General features: G+C 40.6%; 1 protein-coding gene and 1 long non-coding RNA gene across 5 annotated transcripts; one reads left to right on the forward strand and one right to left on the reverse strand.

Moving 5' to 3' along the window:
• Positions 1–8,612: 8,612 nt before the first annotated feature.
• Positions 8,613–10,395, forward strand: LOC149960316 (uncharacterized). Of its 4 annotated transcripts, none has more exons than XM_090165225.1 (4): positions 8,613–8,972; positions 9,032–9,163; positions 9,240–10,076; positions 10,138–10,395. In XM_090165225.1, the coding sequence occupies exons 3-4, from the start codon at positions 9,959–9,961 to the stop codon at positions 10,215–10,217; spliced, it is 198 nt and encodes a 65-aa protein (XP_090021351.1). In that variant the 5' UTR covers positions 8,613–8,972; positions 9,032–9,163; positions 9,240–9,958; the 3' UTR covers positions 10,218–10,395. The 4 variants fall into 3 exon arrangements, 2 of the variants coding, with proteins under 2 accessions (XP_090021351.1, XP_090021353.1); XR_016478430.1 differs by having other exon boundaries at positions 9,237–10,076; XM_090165227.1 differs by lacking the exon at positions 9,032–9,163 and having other exon boundaries at positions 8,844–8,858; positions 9,705–10,076.
• Positions 10,396–10,688: 293 nt separating this feature from the next.
• LOC149960317 (uncharacterized) lies at positions 10,689–11,461 on the reverse strand. The gene is made up of 4 exons (XR_016478431.1): positions 11,354–11,461; positions 11,218–11,287; positions 10,998–11,150; positions 10,689–10,938 (listed from the first exon to the last, which is right to left on the reverse strand). It is a non-coding gene; the product is annotated as an uncharacterized LOC149960317 (long non-coding RNA).
• Between the last annotated feature and the right edge of the window lie 7,471 nt (positions 11,462–18,932).

Consider the following 18,932-nt stretch of genomic DNA (forward strand, 5'->3'; position numbering starts at 1 on the left):
AGTGGGGAGGGAGACATATTATCAGAGGCCCCCGGGAAAAGGGTCCAGGAAGATTCTTTTAAAGGAGCCACGCGGACATAATTTGCCTTAGGGCCGCAAATGTCTACTTACGACCCCTGAACGCTCTCATTAAAAATGATTTCCAACTAGAATCAGGTTTAAAGTCAAATATATATTTAAAACGATCAAAATCATAATTTGGTTTCAATATTACATTCACGTTATGTTGTTTATCAATATTAATTAATATTTAATTAATGATAAATCGATAAATTTGGATAAATTAATGTAGCCTACTATCTTCGATACAATTTCTATCACGTAGTTGATAGATTCCGCTTTCACCAGGGCCCCGATTTTAAGGGCCCCATTTCAGTCACTAGAAAAATCTAGAGATGCAAGAGTTTAATTCGCGTGTGACAAAATAGAGACTAGGAACGATATTAAAATGACAAAACAAAATTGAATGCCGTAATTTTTAATTCTTCATAATTTGAATAATACACTTTTTCTTGTTTTCTTTTTATCCTAACTCTATAACACTGTTTTTAAAAGCTGTGCTACAACCCCTTCGTCAGACCCAGGCGGTGGCATAGAGTTGGTAATGGTACATCCTGTCAAAATTGCAAAAATTTGCTCAACTAAAGCGACAATTTGCTGTATAGCCAGAGATCTGAAACGAAAGATAAATTCGGTAAGCAAAAATGCCACGAGCCTTTATTAGATGCTATTAAAAGTAACTTAATAACCATAAGTATGTCAATTTTGAAAGATTAACACCGAACTGATATTCAGAGTTATGGCGCTATCAACGTTTAGTTCTCAACACAAAGCCTCCGAGTGTCTAAAAATGCCCAGAGAGAGATTTTTGAGCAAAGCTCTCACTGTGGAAAGTTGATAGGGAATCTTGCTGTCCGTCGCTGGAAATATTGCTGTCCGACGAAAGGTGCTGGGGGGGGGGTAGTAGAAAAAGAAGGGGATAAGCGGTTGGAGAAAAATCTGTTGCTGTCCGACGTCGGGTGCTGGGTGGGTAGGTAAAGAGAGGGGGAGCCTCGATGAGCGGCTGGAGAAAAATCTGTTGCTGTCCGACGTCGGGTGCTGGGTGGGTAGGTAAAGAGAGGGGGAGCCTCGATGAGCGGCTGGAGAAAAATCTGTTGCTCTCCGACTTGCTGTCCGACGTCGGGTGCTGGGGGGGGGGTAGGTAAAGAGAGGGGGAGCCTCGATGAGCGGCTGGGGAAAAATCTGTTGCTGTCCGACTTGCTGTCCGACGTCGGGTGCTGGGTGAGTAGGTAAAGAGAGGGGGAGCCTCGATGAGCGGCTGGAGAAAAATCTGTTGCTCTCCGACTTGCTGTCCGACGTCGGGTGCTGGGTGGGTAGGTAAAGAGAGGGGGAGCCTCGATGAGCGGCTGGAGAAAAATCTGTTGCTCTCCGACTTGCTGTCCGACGTCGGGTGCTGGGTGGGTAGGTAAAGAGAGGGGGAGCCTCGATGAGCGGCTGGAGAAAAATCTGTTGCTGTCCGACGTCGGGTGCTGGGTGAGTAGGTAAAGTGAGGGGGAGCCTCGATGAGCGGCTGGAGAAAAATCTGTTGCTCTCCGACTTGCTGTCCGACGTCGGGTGCTGGGTGGGTAGGTAAAGAGAGGGGGAGCCTCGATGAGCGGCTGGAGAAAAATCTGTTGCTCTCCGACTTGCTGTACGACGTCGGGTGCTGGGTGGGTAGGTAAAGAGAGGGGGAGCCTCGATGAGCGGCTGGAGAAAAATCTGTTGCTGTCCGACTTGCTGTCCGACGTCGGGTGCTGGGTGAGTAGGTAAAGAGAGGGGGAGCCTCGATGAGCGGCTGGAGAAAAATCTGTTGCTCTCCGACTTGCTGTCCGACGTCGGGTGCTGGGTGGGTAGGTAAAGAGAGGGGGAGCCTCGATGAGCGGCTGGAGAAAAATCTGTTGCTGTCCAACGTCGGGTGCTGGGTGAGTAGGTAAAGTGAGGGGGAGCCTCGATGAGCGGCTGGATAAAAATCTGTTGCTCTCCGACTTGCTGTCCGACGTCGGGTGCTGGGTGGGTAGGTAAAGAGAGGGGGAGCCTCGATGAGCGGCTGGAGAAAAATCTGTTGCTCTCCGACTTGCTGTACGACGTCGGGTGCTGGGTGGGTAGGTAAAGAGAGGGGGAGCCTCGATGAGCGGCTGGAGAAAAATCTGTTGCTGTCCGACTTGCTGTCCGACGTCGGGTGCTGGGTGAGTAGGTAAAGAGAGGGGGAGCCTCGATGAGCGGCTGGAGAAAAATCTGTTGCTCTCCGACTTGCTGTCCGACTTCGGGTGCTGGGTGGGTAGGTAAAGAGAGGGGGAGCCTCGATGAGCGGCTGGAGAAAAATCTGTTGCTCTCCGACTTGCTGTCCGACGTCGGGTGCTGGGTGGGTAGGTAAAGAGAGGGGGAGCCTCAATGAGCGGCTGGAGAAAAATCTGTTGCTCTCCGACTTGCTGTTCGACGTCGGGTGCTGGGTGGGTAGGTAAAGAGAGGGGGAGCCTCGATGAACGGCTGGAGAAAAATCTGTTGCTCTCCGACTTGCTGTCCGACGTCGGGTGCTGGGTGGGTAGGTAAAGAGAGGGGGAGCCTCGATGAGCGGCTGGAGAAAAATCTGTTGCTCTCCGACTTGCTGTCCGACGTCGGGTGCTGGGTGGGTAGGTAAAGAGAGGGGGAGCCTCGATGAGCGGCTGGAGAAAAATCTGTTGCTGTCCGACTTGCTGTCCGACGTCGGGTGCTGGGTGGGTAGGTAAAGAGAGGGGGAGCCTCGATGAGCGGCTGGAGAAAAATCTGTTGCTGTCCGACTTGCTGTCCGACGTCGGGTGCTGGGTGGGTAGGTAAAGAGAGGGGGAGCCTTGATGAGCGGCTGGAGAAAAATCTGTTGCTCTCCGACTTGCTGTCCGACGTCGGGTGCTGGGTGAGTAGGTAAAGAGAGGGGGAGCCTCGATGAGCGGCTGGAGAAAAATCTGTTGCTCTCCGACTTGCTGTCCGACGTCGGGTGCTGGGTGAGTAGGTAAAGAGAGGGGGAGCCTCGATGAGCGGCTGGAGAAAATCTGTTGCTGTCCGACTTGCTGTCCGACGTCGGGTGCTGGGTGGGTAGGTAAAGAGAGGGGGAGCCTCGATGAGCGGCTGGAGAAAAATCTGTTGCTCTCCGACTTGCTGTCCGACGTCGGGTGCTGGGTGGGTAGGTAAAGAGAGGCGGAGCCTCGATGAGCGGCTGGAGAAAAATCTGTTGCTCTCCGACTTGCTGTCCGACGTCGGGTGCTGGGTGGGTAGGTAAAGAGAGGGGGAGCCTCGATGAGCGGCTGGAGAAAAATCTGTTGCTCTCCGACTTGCTGTCCGACGTCGGGTGCTGGGTGGGTAGGTAAAGAGAGGGGGAGCCTCGATGAGCGGCTGGAGAAAAATCTGTTGCTCTCCAACTTGCTGTCCGACGTCGGGTGCTGGGTGGGTAGGTAAAGAGAGGGGGAGCCTCGATGAGCGGCTGGAGAAAATCTGTTGCTGTCCGACTTGCTGTCCGACGTCGGGTGCTGGGTGGGTAGGTAAAGAGAGGGGGAGCCTCGATGAGCGGCTGGAGAAAAATCTGTTGCTCTCCGACTTGCTGTCCGACGTCGGGTGCTGGGTGGGTAGGTAAAGAGAGGCGGAGCCTTGATGAGCGGCTGGAGAAAAATCTGTTGCTCTCCGACTTGCTGTCCGACGTCGGGTGCTGGGTGAGTAGGTAAAGAGAGGGGGAGCCTCGATGAGCGGCTGGAGAAAAATCTGTTGCTCTCCGACTTGCTGTCCGACGTCGGGTGCTGGGTGAGTAGGTAAAGAGAGGGGGAGCCTCGATGAGCGGCTGGAGAAAATCTGTTGCTGTCCGACGTCGGGTGCTGGGTGGGTAGGTAAAGAGAGGGGGAGCCTCGATGAGTGGCTGGAGAAAAATCGCCGTGGATCGGTGGGGGGAAGAGAGGGGTAAGCACTAAGCGCCAGTCGTGAACGGGTTAATCCAAGCTGGGAGTCTAACAATTCTTTTTATTTTGTTTTATTTCGGAAGTTAACATATTTTTTTCACCGTTCCTAATGTTTAACTCTTTAGTAAGCAGTTGCGGACATTGGGCCTAACGAATTTGCCCTCGGAATGACTTATGTTGCCGTGTCACGAGTTAGGACTTTGGATGGGATTACATTTGACCCGGGTTTTAACATTGGGCGCCTTTTAAAAATCAACAATAAAAGTGGGTTTTGTGCCAAAAAAACTTAACTTGAAAGACTTAAGCTCCTATGGAGCACTACCACATAGGGCAAGCTGTGTGGCAAACTGGCAAACGCCGTTTTGTTTTTCCTTTCCACCGCTTTTCCTTTTCTGCTGGGGTGAGGGTATCATTAACTTTAGATTAATTAACCAGTGAATTTCCAACTCGCTCCGCTCGGGTCTTTGTTGAAAGAGCCGTTTTCGGTTTTTGTGACTCCCTAGTATACTATACAAGGACGATTACACGCTACTCATTTCGGGTGCGATTTCAAGTAGGAACTGACCGAGATCTCGGGCTGGTTTGGTTAATAAGGGAGAAAGATGTTCTCGATCGAGCGTGAGAGAGATTGCCAGAACCGCTCAGAATCGTCTAAACATTATCACGCTTGTTGCTAATAATAATGATTAACGACCAAATTTCATTTATTTCTCAGATAACTTAATCTCGATTGACTTTGGCCTTAAGATATTGAGTTGTTAGGCTAAGAAATTAACCTTCATGATATGTAATTTGGAAGCTTCAATACCTGTTTCTATAAAATTATAAGCAACTGTCTTGCCAAGGCCCTACGAATGTGTCAAATTGATAAGGGATTTGGCTTTTGATGATAATTTTTTGAAATCAATTAAGTGTATTGGAAGTACGTAATGCAAATGGCTTACGGTCCAAGTATGGAGAAGAGAGTTTTTCCAAGTTGTGGGTTTACGTCAACGAGGGCTTGATTAACTGCACCGATCACGCCATTACTTGGACACGTGCATGTCTGCATGTCACCGGTCATGTTACCAGTCATGTTACCGGTCATGTTACCGGTCATGTTACCGGTCATGTTACCGGTCATGTCACCGGTCATGTCACCGGTCATGTTACCGGTCATCATATCACCGGTCGTCATGTCACCGGTCGTAAAGTCACCGGAGCCGAACCAGGTGTCTTCGAGCGAAGAAGAATCTGAAATTCGAAATTAAAATTAGCATTTAGTCGTGAAATATTTCTGTATTGAAGTGAAAATAGCGTATCTGGTTTGGTTGTAAAATGCCGTTTAGAGGGAGAAGGACTGTTGCCTTTCAAGTCTCAAAAAGGGTGGTACAAATTTTGAAACCCAAAAAATAAAATCCTGAAAAGTAAGACACGTCTTGTGATTTCCCGATTATTTCGTGGATTTGCACCGAAATGTCGACACCAAGATGTCAAGGTTTCCAAAATGCCCGGTTTTTCAGTTGAGGAACCCAGCAAATTCCTAAGGGGCACCTTTGAAAATCCATTTGTTTCCAAAGACCTCAGAGGCTAAGACTACTTTATAATGAGCTTAAGGGTCCACACGGGTCACACTGGCCTTTGGCATTGGAACTAGTGGTTTAAATAAATATAAAATAAATTTATATAAAACGTACATCAAAGATGAATTTCCAATCACCTTAGTTGATCCTTAATTATTAGTGTTTTTACCACAAATTTATCCATAACTGGACTTGCATGACATTAAACAAGTAATTCTAAGTCGATAGCGAATCTAAATGCCGTATTGGGCGTTATTCCTCTCAAGCGGCGGTTTTCGGAAGTTTTCGTTTGGAACATGGTAAAGCAGACGCTATTTTACCGGGTTGCCATGCATTTTTCGTTCTCAATTATCAAACATGTATGGCAGCCCTGTTTTACAGCGACTTATTAACAAGGTTGCGATAAATTTTCAGTGTAAAATAAATAATTTGGAACGAAAAATGCATGGCAACATTGATAAAAAAGCGTCTGCTTCACCACGTTCCACAGGAAAGCTTCCGTAAACCGCCGCTTGAGGGAAATAGGAATAACGCCACTTGAGAACTTTCTAATATTTTGAACCCTAAAACGTCACTTCACGGAGGGAATAGAGTGAAATCAGCCGCAGTTAGTATACTTGGGTAAAACTGAATAAACGACCACACTACAGAACATACGGGAAATTAACCTTAGTATAGTCCAATCAATATTTGTACCCTATTACTTGCCATATTATTGTCTCTACTACAGCTAAAACTTTCAACTTCAAATGGTAGAAGTAATAATAATATAGTAAAGCGAAAAACACGAAAATAAATAATATAGTTTGGATAGTTGGACTTAACTAAATAGAATATGTGTATAGATGTGTATAGATGTGTATAGGCTATATTTTATAGAATTTGTTTACTTACTCTGATATTTTTCTAGGGGCACTCTCAGATTTTATGAGGGGGAAATCGAATATCTCTTACATTGGATTTAGAGGTACATTAGATATCAATCATAACAAAAGAATATAATACATCTCTTACGAAAGAAGTATCCACCTCCCTATGCGTCTAATGTTATTCGATTGAAACATGCATCTTCGCCGGCTCCCACTGACTATTTCAAAATTAGTTTTCTCATGGAAAATCGTGCGGAGACTGCTCAATAACATTAAATACTAATTATCTTAAACTATAACATCAATCAAATATATTTTATAAATAAGTAAATTTATCGTCAGGTGGAAGATACATAATGGCCTATCTTCCCTCGTATTTCATAAACTTCCGATTAAAACGATGTCGGAAAAAACTCGACCTTTACAACGTTAACGTTCAACTAAAAGAAAAGATTATTGCTTAATTCTGTAGTTGGTTTGATCCTTCTTACACGAGCCTCTTGTTTTTCGGGAGTGGGTTTGGTCTCTGTTGGCTGTTGCGGTTGATGAAAAAATAATATTTTTTAAATTTTAATTGTTCTTTTACATTTGATTCATTTCGGTAAATCAGCTAGGCTAAGATAAAATCCAAGGCACCACCTTAATCCCGAGTCGTGTAGCTATTGTTAATGCGAATCCATTAATTCCGGTGGCCGGGTAGGAGTATGGTGTCACGCCAGGGGGACATCTCCCTACTCACTATTTACCGTTAACCTCCGCCAGTCTTTAAACCCATTAAATATTATTCTTAAATTAAGTTCAATGAAAATGAATTTAACATCAGTGACTAAAAAATGACGTTTGAAAATAATAAATAAATATTAACGCAACCGTGCATGTTGGGAGGAACAACTGGCTAGGCAAATTATATTCAAGTTTAACAAATTTTAATTTTTTATCGCGTTCTCCCACTTGGTTAATTTACGTGCATTTTAAAGCTACCGTTGCAATCATTAATTTTCAATTCTGACCATCATATAGGGTAAAAGGCGTACTTCGTAGGTTAAGCCATGGATGCTATGTTGGTATACATTTTTTATCTATGGCAAAAAGCACGGGTGACGTTCTAAAACGTCGTACCACCAAGTCCCTAAAGCTTGAAACGTTCTCAATTTCTCAAATAGTACATTCATTTAAATTATGATATAAAAGTCTATTTTGATTTGATATATTTGAGCAGGAGCGTTTTGATGTATATTTAAATGCTATTTTTCAGTAGAAAGTATGAAAGGCAAAGAACATGAGTTAACATGAGATTACGCGAATAGAATATGGGATTTAAGTGATTAAGCGAATAGTACGTGGGATTTAAGTGATTAAGTGAATAGTACGTGGGATTTGTAGTGATTACGCGAATAGTACGTTGGATTTGTAGTGATTAACGAATAGTACGTGGGATTTGTAGTGATTACGCGAATAGAACGTGGGATTTGTAGTGATTAGGCGAATAGTACGTGGGATTTGTAGTGATTAGGCGAATAGTACGTGGGATTTGTAGTGATTACGCGAATATTACGTGGGATTTGTAATGATTACGCGAATAGTACGTTAGATAAGTAGAGATTACATGAATAGTACGTAGGGTAGGTAGAGATTACGCGCAGAGCACGTGGGTTTTGTAGAGATAACGTGAATAGTATGTTGGAATATGTAGAGAATATGCGAATAGTATGAGGGATTTGTAGTGATTACACGAAGGGTACGTGGGAATAATAATATGGCTTTATTTTGATAACCAGTTCGGAAAAAGACTGATGTGCAGGGATTTGTTGAAGTGCGGAATTTCTGGACCGGAAAATTTTACTTTATTTTCGAATAGATTCTTTAATTTTCTCGAAATACCTTGAGCTTACCTACTTAATCCGCAAAGCGAGTACGAGTATTAATAATTCCCTAGGAAAAAGCAAGAAAAATCTTTTACCTACAATGACGCAACCCAGCAAAACAGCGCTCAGAAGAACAAAATTCATCGCGATATACTACGAAAGTGCTTGTAGACACGATATCAAATCCGAAATATAATATTTAACACGGACTCCAGTCATTTATATATATATATATGCTGTTGGTTATTCCCCGTGGGCGTGTGCAATTAAAACATCATCACTTGTCCAATGAAATTCGAGATGACCCAATTGGTTATCGCTGCGTTCTTAAAATCCAATTATTGGTCCACATTCACGAAAGTATTCGCTAGCGAAACGGGTATAGGTGGCGCTGCCGTCGCTACCCCTGCAGCTTGGTTTTCCAGCGTATAGTGGTGATCAAAATCAAAACAAATCCAAGAAATATGGCGGTTCACATTAACGCTAGAGGTGGGAGAAGTTGTGCGGTCCCTTTTTGCAATAATACTGCGCTTAAAAAACGTAAAACTGAAGAAAATAGTGAAGAACCAAAGCCAGGATTATCATTTAATAAATTCCCAAGTTGTAAGAAACTTTTAAATGTATGGTTAACAAAGATAAAGTCGGGGAAAAGGCCTAGTAAGTGGGCTCAGATTTGTAGCGCCCATTTTACAGATGATGACTTCTTGGAAAGAAATGGTGAGATGCAAATAATATTAATTTTTTTTAAATAAATTAATCGAAAAACTCATCAATAGATGGTAGATCTGTAAGAAGACGTTTGAAATGTAACGCCATTCCCTCCTAAAAATTGCCATGTAAGCCAATTAAAGAATCAACCGAAGTTAGATTAAAAGAACGAGCTCAACGTTACGTAAAGCGTTCTAAAGGTATTCTTATTTTATGGTAAACTTTTGTGAAATAATAAATAGAATAATAACACAAATTTAATTTTAAATCAAGCAGTTCTATGTTCAACATCACCAATAACAGATTCCATTGCTCCAAAAGTTGTTGAAAGCGCAAGTGAACCAGCTCCGGATGATAATGTTTTGTCATTATCAAACTTAGCTATGCTATCTGAAGTAACAACTGAAGCTCAAGGAAAGGACCAATCTCACAAACCATCTAGAGTAATGAATGCGTCTATTGGTGTTCAAGTTTCTTTGGACCATGGAAAGTATTTTGCTGGGTCAAGAGTTGGAATTTCAAGCAATGGAATGAAAAATGCTGATTTTGTGTCTCTTACTGGCATTGGGAAAGAACTATTTGAAAGCCTTTCAAGTGAGGTTTTAGGGCTTGAAAACCAGAGCAAGCTCTCTAATTTTCTAATGCCTGTAAAAGATAGGGTGTTGTTAACCCTAATGAAGCTTAAGTCAAATTTGACATTTGACGCTTTGGCTTCATTATTTGTCATTTCGAATCGAACAGTTTCAACATATTTCAAAAGAACCCTTTGTGCCCTTGCTGAAGTTTTGAAGAAATTTATCTTTTGGCCGGATATGGAAAATATCAGAAGTAACTTTCCTAAATGTTTTAAAGAGTTTAATAATACTCGCATTGTGTTGGACTGCTCAGAAGTACCTATGATGAAGCCCAACACATTTCACGACTGAGTGGCAACCTACAGCCATTATAAAGGAACTCACACAATAAAAATTCTCATTGGAATTTCACCTTCTGGCATGATCACGCTCGTTAGCGACCCCTGGGGTGGAAAAGTAAGTGACAAGGAAGTCACCATTGAGAGTGGGGTCATAAATCTTTGTGAACAATTTATTGATGGAATTATGGTTGACAAAGGTATGCATAAAAGTGTAATATGTTAAAAAAATATTTTAAAACTCATTCAACTTAAATTTAGGCTTCCTTATTGAAGATGAATGTTCGGCCAATGGCATAGCTCTACACATCAATCCATTTTTGAGAAAAATAACAGTTTAGTAAGGAAGAAAGTGTAAAAAATCAAAAAATTGCATCCGCTCGTGTTCACGTGGAGATAACCATTCAAAGAATCAAATTATTTAAAATTTTAAATGATAAATTTGACCTTGATTTAGTTCCCTACTGTGACGAAATTCTGAAGGTCATATGTGGATTAGTAAATTTACTAAAACCAATTCTAGCAGATGATAAATTTGATGACTAAGTTTAAATCTTATTTAATGACGATGATGATTATTTTATTAATTTTTATCAAACAAGTTTATAAATCTTTTATTATAAATAAGACTTCAAGTAAAAATTCATTTATAACATTAATTGATCAAATTCATATATAATACTAATTGGCACAGTACAAAATAGGAACTTTTTTGTTTTAAAAATCACTTACTCTTGACTAGTAATGGTAAATATAATTTGAAATAGAAATTGCACAATTTGACTATGTTTTGTTTCAAATAATCTTCGTCTCTTTGAATATCAATTAAAAGATAGCCCTTGGGAGAATACAAGAAAAATGAACATGTTTTTATGTGTAACACAAAGGCCAAGCTGAATTTGTGCATAGTAGCCTCTACAATCGTTAGTTGGTAACTAAATTCCGTCTTTTCCAATTTTCAAGGAGTTAAATTTGTTTTGAGCGACAGCATCTTCAATTGATATTTTCTTCTTAATCTCGAGTAATTTTATCTCTACATTTTCCATGTATAATCCATCTGGACTAAAAGCTAGAAATTGATTATTTAAGTTAATTAAGAGGCCATATTCCAATACTTGTACTTTTTTAAGCCACGAAAAATTGGCCCGGGCAACTTCCTCCATTTTGATCCCATTTTGATCCTTTTGGGCTTTCTCTAAACATCCGTTCTCCTTCTTCTAAGGCTCTTGGCTTTTCCCCAATGTATTTCCAAATTTGAACCATGGTGAGATTCACTATTATGGAATAAATAAAGGTTAAAATATGATAATATAATAGAATACCAATTAAATGTTAGCATACCTTTTTGAGACAATATTGCTCCAAGGCCTACTCTCACAATGTTTTAAGTAAATCCAAAAGGACTTCAAATCTTAATGACAGTATATAATTAGAACCAAACATTATGTCTTTAAACTTGACATTCAATCCTACTTACCAAGAAAACACTAATTCGCTGTTAAAACGTATATAATACCATCTCATCAGTAGCACACCACTATTTACTGAATGCTGATCACCACTATACAGTTACACGCAGTGTGGATAGGGGGCGCTGCCGGAGTTTTCGTTAGCGAATTCGATATGCCGAACTGGGTAAAGAGGTCAATGTGAGGACCAAATGGCCATGTTGAAATTACTTTTCGAATGACACGAATTTTTCGAAACACACGCAACGTGATAAAGGTCCAAATACGTGAAATAAAAAGCAGCAACCGGCACACGAGATAAGTGTGAAGTGAAGTTTCATCAGGAATCACGAACGAATACACCATCATGTCAATCAAAAGGCAGTCAATATCAGTTCAATAAACAAATCGAGTGTGTTTTGAATAAGTTTTATTCAATTGCGATATTCATGGGTATTCGGGTGTAGTGCTTCCCATTTTATAACTGTTGCGATAATTCCTCAACGCGTATGGGATCGGTTGGGATAACGAGTACGGTCCTGAAACTATTCTGAACCTTGCTCAAAGATATTAATTCCCCAAGGCGAAGGGAGATGGCGACACAGTGCGAGTCGTGGCCTTTTGTGGGGTGAATCAAATCCGAGAGAGGGGGTTACATAAGAAAGAGGAGGTTACATAAGAAAGAGTTATTCGAATTCACAAAATCTTTATTTAACACTAAATATAAAAAACACTATACATTAAACGACAAAACGGACAAAAATGGGCGGAAATTATCAACCATTCTTTGCTATAAAGCGAGGGGGTGAGTTCTACTTTACTCTCGCGATGGTTAGGCCACCACGACTGTACTGTTATTTTTACTCTTATTCAAAATAAGTGGGGGATTTCAACATAAACTATACACTCTTTGACCAAAATTATTTCTGGCTATTTTCCATGGGATCAGTTCCGACAGTAAAGTTTCTCCAGCATTTGATGGCTCTAATAAGCGAGGGGGGGGGGGGAATTTATACACTAACACTGAATAATAAATTCTACAATTAAAGATTCTGACAATTGAACCTTTCCTCGGACAATAGCGAGGGATTACACCTTTTCCCCTACAACGTTTCTCCACGTTTCACTAGCTACTTCAGATTTTGACCCTGGGTACTCAGGAATATTTCGGGATTTATTCAGTTCAATCAACAAATCGAGTATTTTTGTATTTGGTTTTATTCAATGACGATTTTCCTAAGTATGCTGGTGTAGGGCTTTCCATTTCTAACTGTTAAGGGATGTCTTTTTAGTTCCACATCAAGTTATATATATCTAAGTGGGACTATTGCTATGGACGGATTGTCGTTAAGTGTTGTTTTTTTGGCGTCGGCATCGTGGAAATGCGCCAACACGGTAGATGGAGCTGCGAAAAATAATTTCTATAAATTATATTGTTGGCGACACCGGGATTCGAAACCAGATAGCTGCTGGCCGCGTAATCTCCAAAACCGACGCCTTTACCAAGCGAGATACGCCGTCCTCTCTAAATTTCATGCTTGGACTTTTAGCCTTGAAAACTTTTATAGTTTGTATTTGGCAAGTTAAGTTGTCGCAATTGTCGTTATTTTACGTATATTTACGGCGTTTAAGGTCAAGTGAACCTCAAACTTCGCCTCCCCCCACCCAACCCAGTGGATTTACACGAAGGGTGACACGGGCGTGGCGGGCAGTTTGAATTATGGTGGCTACACAAATTTTACCGATGGACCGTTTCAGGTCTGTCAGGTAAACAAGGGGCACAATTTCGACCTCCCCTTTAATAACAATACGTAAAAGTCAACTCTTTAACTTAGGATGGTACTTTTTATATCAAACGATAGAACGCGCAGTGCCGTTAATTTCCGCCCCTTGGACCAACCCCCTTAAAGGGAGTGAGACCGAAAAAAACAAGTTGGTCTCATTCGATAGAACTCTTTGACGCGCACGCAGTGCCGTTAATTTCCGCCCCTTCCGACCAACCCCCTTAAAGGGAGGGTGATCTAAAAAAAAAAGTTAATAAATTCATGGGTATTTTTTTTTATGAATTTGCGAATTTACATGACTTTTGGTGCCTTAACTACCCAAATGTTTCCTAAAATAAACCCATTTTAATCCCAGTTTAAGAACTTCTTTAAATCATATTTCCATTAATTTCAATAATTTAAAAGAATTATGTTCGTCGTGTTTTGCTTACCTATTTCACCTTTGATACTTTCCGTCTATCTAACGATAGGAAATCACATGGCCTCAACAGCTTTTGTATTGGTTAATTTGGTTTGACCACCCGGGTATCCTGAGGGTGGGCGGTGGCCACTCTTTAACATAGGATGGTAAATTATATATCAAACGATAGTAAATCACATGGCCTCAACAGTTTTTGTATTGCTGTGCCCACCCGCGTATACTGAGGGTGGGTGGCGCCCAAGTTTTAATCCTTCAACTTAGGATGGTATTTTATATATCTAGCGATAGGAAATCACATGGCCTCAACAACTTTTGTATTGGTTTGCCCACCCGCGTATCCTGAGGGTGGGCGGTGCCCACTCTTTAACATATGATGGTAAATTATATATCAAACAATAGGAAATCACATGGGCTCAAAAGCTTTTATATCAGGTTTCCCACCCGGGTCTCCTGATGGTGGGCGGCATCCACTCTTTATCTTAAGATGGTAAATTATATATCAAACGATAAGAAATCACGTAGCCTCAACAGCTTTTGTATTAGTTTGCCTACCTGTGTCTACTTAGGGTGTATGGGTTTGCCCACTCGAATAAACTGATGTGGAACTAATATTACGGCCTGGGCCGTCTGGTTTAATTTCGTTTAGCACGTAGGTGGGAAAAACGAAATTTATAAGAGAGTGCAACGGTTGGCTTAGCGTACTAAACCATCTTTTAATTATTGAACTTATTATTCTTACGCAGGGGCGTATTAACCATTAGGCAATGTAGGCACGTGCCTAGGGCGAAATTTTCCTACGGGAGCCAAAATTCTGTGTCTCTGATTAACCCCCACAGTGCTTTACTTGGCTGGCCACTACTTAGCTGACAATGCCAAGAAGCGGAAATTGTTTTGGTGCCTAGAGGCACCGAAAGGGTTACTTCACCCCTGTGCTTACGTTAAGTCACTTTTGATACTAACGTATTACTTCAAAATTTTTAAATAGTTGGCCCGGTATGCCTACAGATTCGTGAGCTTGTAGGAGAGATGGTTGGAGCCCATTTCCTGGTAGCATTTCCCCTACAAAACGCGATAAAAAGTCGCTAGCTGACTTGGGGCTCGGGTATTAGCCTCGCTGGCTAATGATATCCCCCATAACAGCAAAGTTTATAAAGGAAATGGTTCATATTGAACAGTGTCATCCAAAATTTAGTTCAAGCAAGGGATTTATGCAGCCAGTTATTACAAATAGACCAAGAGGTAAACGAAATTATATTATCGCTTTAGCGAACTTGTTTACTATATGTTTAAGGTGGATAACATTAGCTTGTTTTCTTGAAACGAATTGATGATTTGTTTCTTATCCAAAATTGTGTCGCACATTCCAATTATTCCTTCATATATAGAAATGGGTTAGTCTTATCTGAATATTTTAACCCTTGACTACGTCATTATAAAGCTCGTGCACGTCTCCCACAAAAGGGGTACATTTGAATGAAAGGTTTTCAAAAGGCTAGGCTTAACCTTTTCCAGTGAGGCAAACCAACAATTTATACTATACTTATTTAATTTAATGAAAAACGGGTCCTCACCTTTAATTTGTTACATTCTGGGAACTTTCTAAAATAAGCTAAAAACGTAAATTGCATCCCAAATTGGTTTTGACGCAACAGTTTCCAATTTCCATCGCCATATTTGTTTGCGGGTCTTGAATCTTGAGCTTCAGATATGAGAGAGCCTAGTGGCCACAATTGGAGAACTGAAATGCCAGAAATTAATTGAAGAAATGTCCCGTGCACGCGCCTTATTATTAACGTAGGCAACGTTTTAACTGATCTGCTTTCTTTTATGAAAGGAGGGTACAGTTGGAATATTAAATTTAGCGCAAAATACCATTTATATTTTAATTTTTACCCGATGACTAATTACTTATACTTTCAAATTACGCTGAAAATATTTTATTTGCTAAAATTATGTAGTATGGCAGTTGAAAAGGTAGATGTGGTTATGGAGGAGTATTGATTTATTCAAAAAATAATAGTAACTATAAAGTAGAACACACGAAGACGACTCTTTATTGTTTGGACAATATTAGGTTAGATTAGGTTTTGAACTTTTGATACACTGCCACAGGACCAGCGACCTATCAACATTTTTGGATAACATATACTTAGGTTTCATTATATGGTCCAAACAACACGGAAATTTCTCAATGTGATTTATTTTATCTTCATTTACAGGGAAATCGAAGTTTAACTCACAACTGCACTGACTTGTATATTATCGTCCTTGGTTACAGATAGGAGCAACAAACACAAGGAGAACGCAGCTTGCCTTTAAACACGCTAACGCAGTGTTGTGTACAAATTTCATTGGACGAACCTTTACGCTGAACGTTTTACGGTGGCCGGGGGGGGGGGGGGGGGTAAGACAATTTCCAAATTTTCCCCTTCCGACGGCAGCAGGCGCTAAAGCGTCTAACCAATGGAAAATGTACACAAGAAAATGCACGACTTTTTACGGGTTGCGTTATCCTTGTGTGGGGTGCTGTATTTGTTGCTCCTAGGTTACAATTTATTTCGCATTTAACTTAATATTATTACTCTTTGATTGCGTAATAACTGGGAAAATCAGTTTTGGTAATAAATATTTCAAATAATAATTCTTATTGTTATTATCATGTTTAAAATAATCAGTCATAACTATGTTTCTGTATAACATTACCATTTACTAATGACTCTTAAATGATATTACAAATTAAGTAGTATAACTAAAAACATAAGTCATCCCTATGATTTTATATGTATGCAATTTGTGAAATGTTAAAATAATACTTATACTTTTGACATCGGGACTAAGCCGTAGCCCACGCACTCGAAGGACCCGAATTCTAAAGAAGGTGTCTTTACTTTGACTAGGAATCTGTTAGAATACATTTTCTAGAGCCCGGTTAGAAGACTGCCTGGGTGTTAGGAAACTCGGTTAGAAGACTTTGTCTAAGACGTGCTTTGAAAACTTTTAAAAGTTAAGAATACTCTGGTCTTTACTTTCCTTAGTTACCAGTGGCGTATTACGAGATGGGGGGGGGGGGTAGCACGTTTTTACCAGCCCGCGAAACCCCACTTCTGCAACCAGGACATTAAGCATCTTATTTAAGAATTAGGATGCGGGAAATATAATTTAGGTTCAAGTCCTCTTAGTAGAGTTTAAGTTGCCAGATTATAATACTCTACAATGGTCCACTGACGACGTTATCATTGGCTATTTTATATTTTGTCTTCCTTTGCCGTTAATAGATGGCACCACGCTCTCCAGTAAATCATTAAATAAAATTTAAATTCAAATTCTCTTGATAGCCTTGAAAATCGATAAGAGTGAAGGAGTTGACTTTGAAAACATGCGGTGAGTGACGAAAAGTGAAATCCTCGCTCTTGCGAGTGGAATTGTTTTTAGTGAGTGGAGTTAAAAGGTGTGGGGGGGGGGATTACTTGCACTAGTTCACTCCGAGTTGTTGGCCACACTGGCTTATGGGGTTGAAGTTTGTTTCATTTAGGCGGTAGAGGTGGGTACCCGTATACCAATACCCATCGACCACCTGAGAAAGCCATTCAAAAATATAAAATCACACTTAGATTCACTGATATACCGCGTGTAGCAGAATGAAGATTGGCAGTTAACGTAAGTGCACTGAAAATTCTAAGTAGTGTAAAGGTCTGTAAAGTAATTCAGCTGCTTTGGAGAACAATAAATTAAGTTTGAATCGAAAAAACTTGAAAGGCCGCAAATTAATATTATTTATACCGAAAAATGGGTACAAATGTTCAATGTCTTCCAATAATTGGAATAAAAAAGCGAACGTGTTTTATCGTCAACGCTTGGATGTAGAATTTGAGATCGTTCAACAAATGGTCGACGCGAAATGTTCTAGTTTTGGTAATCCAATTACCGATTTTTGACCTTCGATTATACTGGAACCTACTTCCAAATCATTGATTTCGTAACCTGCATTGCTGACTAACATTTATCACGCGACATGAAGTGTGTTTCGTTGGTGATGGTTGTTAGGATCTCTATACTAAATTAGACACTCGTAGTACTAAAAGTCAAAAAGTAAGTTCTTGAAACAACGCTCTGCAACTATCATTGCTCTAGCAAGGAGACTACCCGAGATGTTACACACCGATTTTGTTCAAACTCTGGGGGATTGGTAGACCTTCATGTAACTTGAAACATCCCAAAGGGATTTTATTCAATGGGCAACGGGTTTGCCATGACATCGGAAAATGTTTTTGACAACATAAAATGGAAATTTTCCCATTGAAATATTTTTTTTTTTTCAATTTTGTAAAATGTGGGACCCTTGGAATCAGTCAAAATCCCATGTTATTTTCAATGGGAAAATTTCCATTTAATGTTGTCAAAAACATTTTTCGTTGCCATGGCAAAACCGTTGCCCATTGAATAAAATCCCTTTAGGATTTTTCAATTTACATGGAGGTCTACCAATCCCCCTATTTTGAACAAAATCGATGTGTAACACCTCGGGTAGTCTCCTTGTAAGTTGTCTGGATAATACTGCTTTTAAAATCCAATTTAAGTATTTTGCTATGCCAGATTGTAATAAGTACGTTGGTAGGGTGAAACTAAAAAGTGGAAAATATGCGGCGGGGCTAGTGTTCAAAATAACCGAGAAATTCGTCATGTAAACTGACTCCCAGCGAGAGTGTGATTGTGACTTTAGTGGGGTGGTTATAATTTGCATCAATGTTTCTCAAAATTAGCTAGCCAATAAGTTTAACTGATTTTGGACAGTTAAAAGCCAGTAATGGGCGAAACTATAATATTCTTTTAGTCTTGCCGAACCTGTTCAAATAGGAAATAAAAACCACGTGAGGTCGCTTCTCAATTTCATTAAGAAGCGAGTGCATTTTTGCAATCACTCCCTGAAAGAAACAATGTGCACCTAATTTTTAAAAAGAGCGATTAACGAGTTAATCGATTTTTAAGTTTCGCCTATTAAATAGTTTTTGTCGTAGTGAGATCAAACAGGTTGCCTCAGTGGCGTAGACAAGGGGGGTTTCCGTGTCCAGACCCCCCTTGGGCCTTCCTTCGCGTTGGTAGCACGAAGAGAGTTTAGAACGTAGATATGAAAGATGAAGCATTTTTCGATGAAACAGGGTACACGACGAAGCAAAACATGACTGGATAAGGCCAATGTAATAAGCCCATAAGACTGTGTAATATTTCGACGTCTTGTACCTGGCTTAAGAACATTCTAGCACGCCAGCCGCAAGAATGTTAGTTGTTTGAATTACTTTTAATTTCCGAAATTGAAATAGCTAGTTTTATTAGCTAAAGCCAGTGTTGACGCAGTGGCGTTGCCTGAAATTCAAGCCCAAAAATTCAAAGAAATCAAAATTTTAT

This window comes from Leiobunum rupestre, chromosome 2 (genome assembly GCF_980474605.1).
Source record: "Leiobunum rupestre chromosome 2, qqLeiRupe1.1.hap1, whole genome shotgun sequence".
NCBI lineage: Eukaryota > Metazoa > Arthropoda > Arachnida > Opiliones > Sclerosomatidae > Leiobunum > Leiobunum rupestre.

Bases quoted from the DNA above. Each gene is read 5' to 3' on its own strand.
- LOC149960316 (XM_090165225.1), top strand. From the start codon at position 9,959: ATGATCACGCTCGTTAGCGACCCCTGGGGTGGAAAAGTAAGTGACAAG. The intron at 10,077-10,137 runs GTATGCATAAAA...ACTTAAATTTAG, and splicing joins TGGAATTATGGTTGACAAAG to GCTTCCTTATTGAAGATGAA.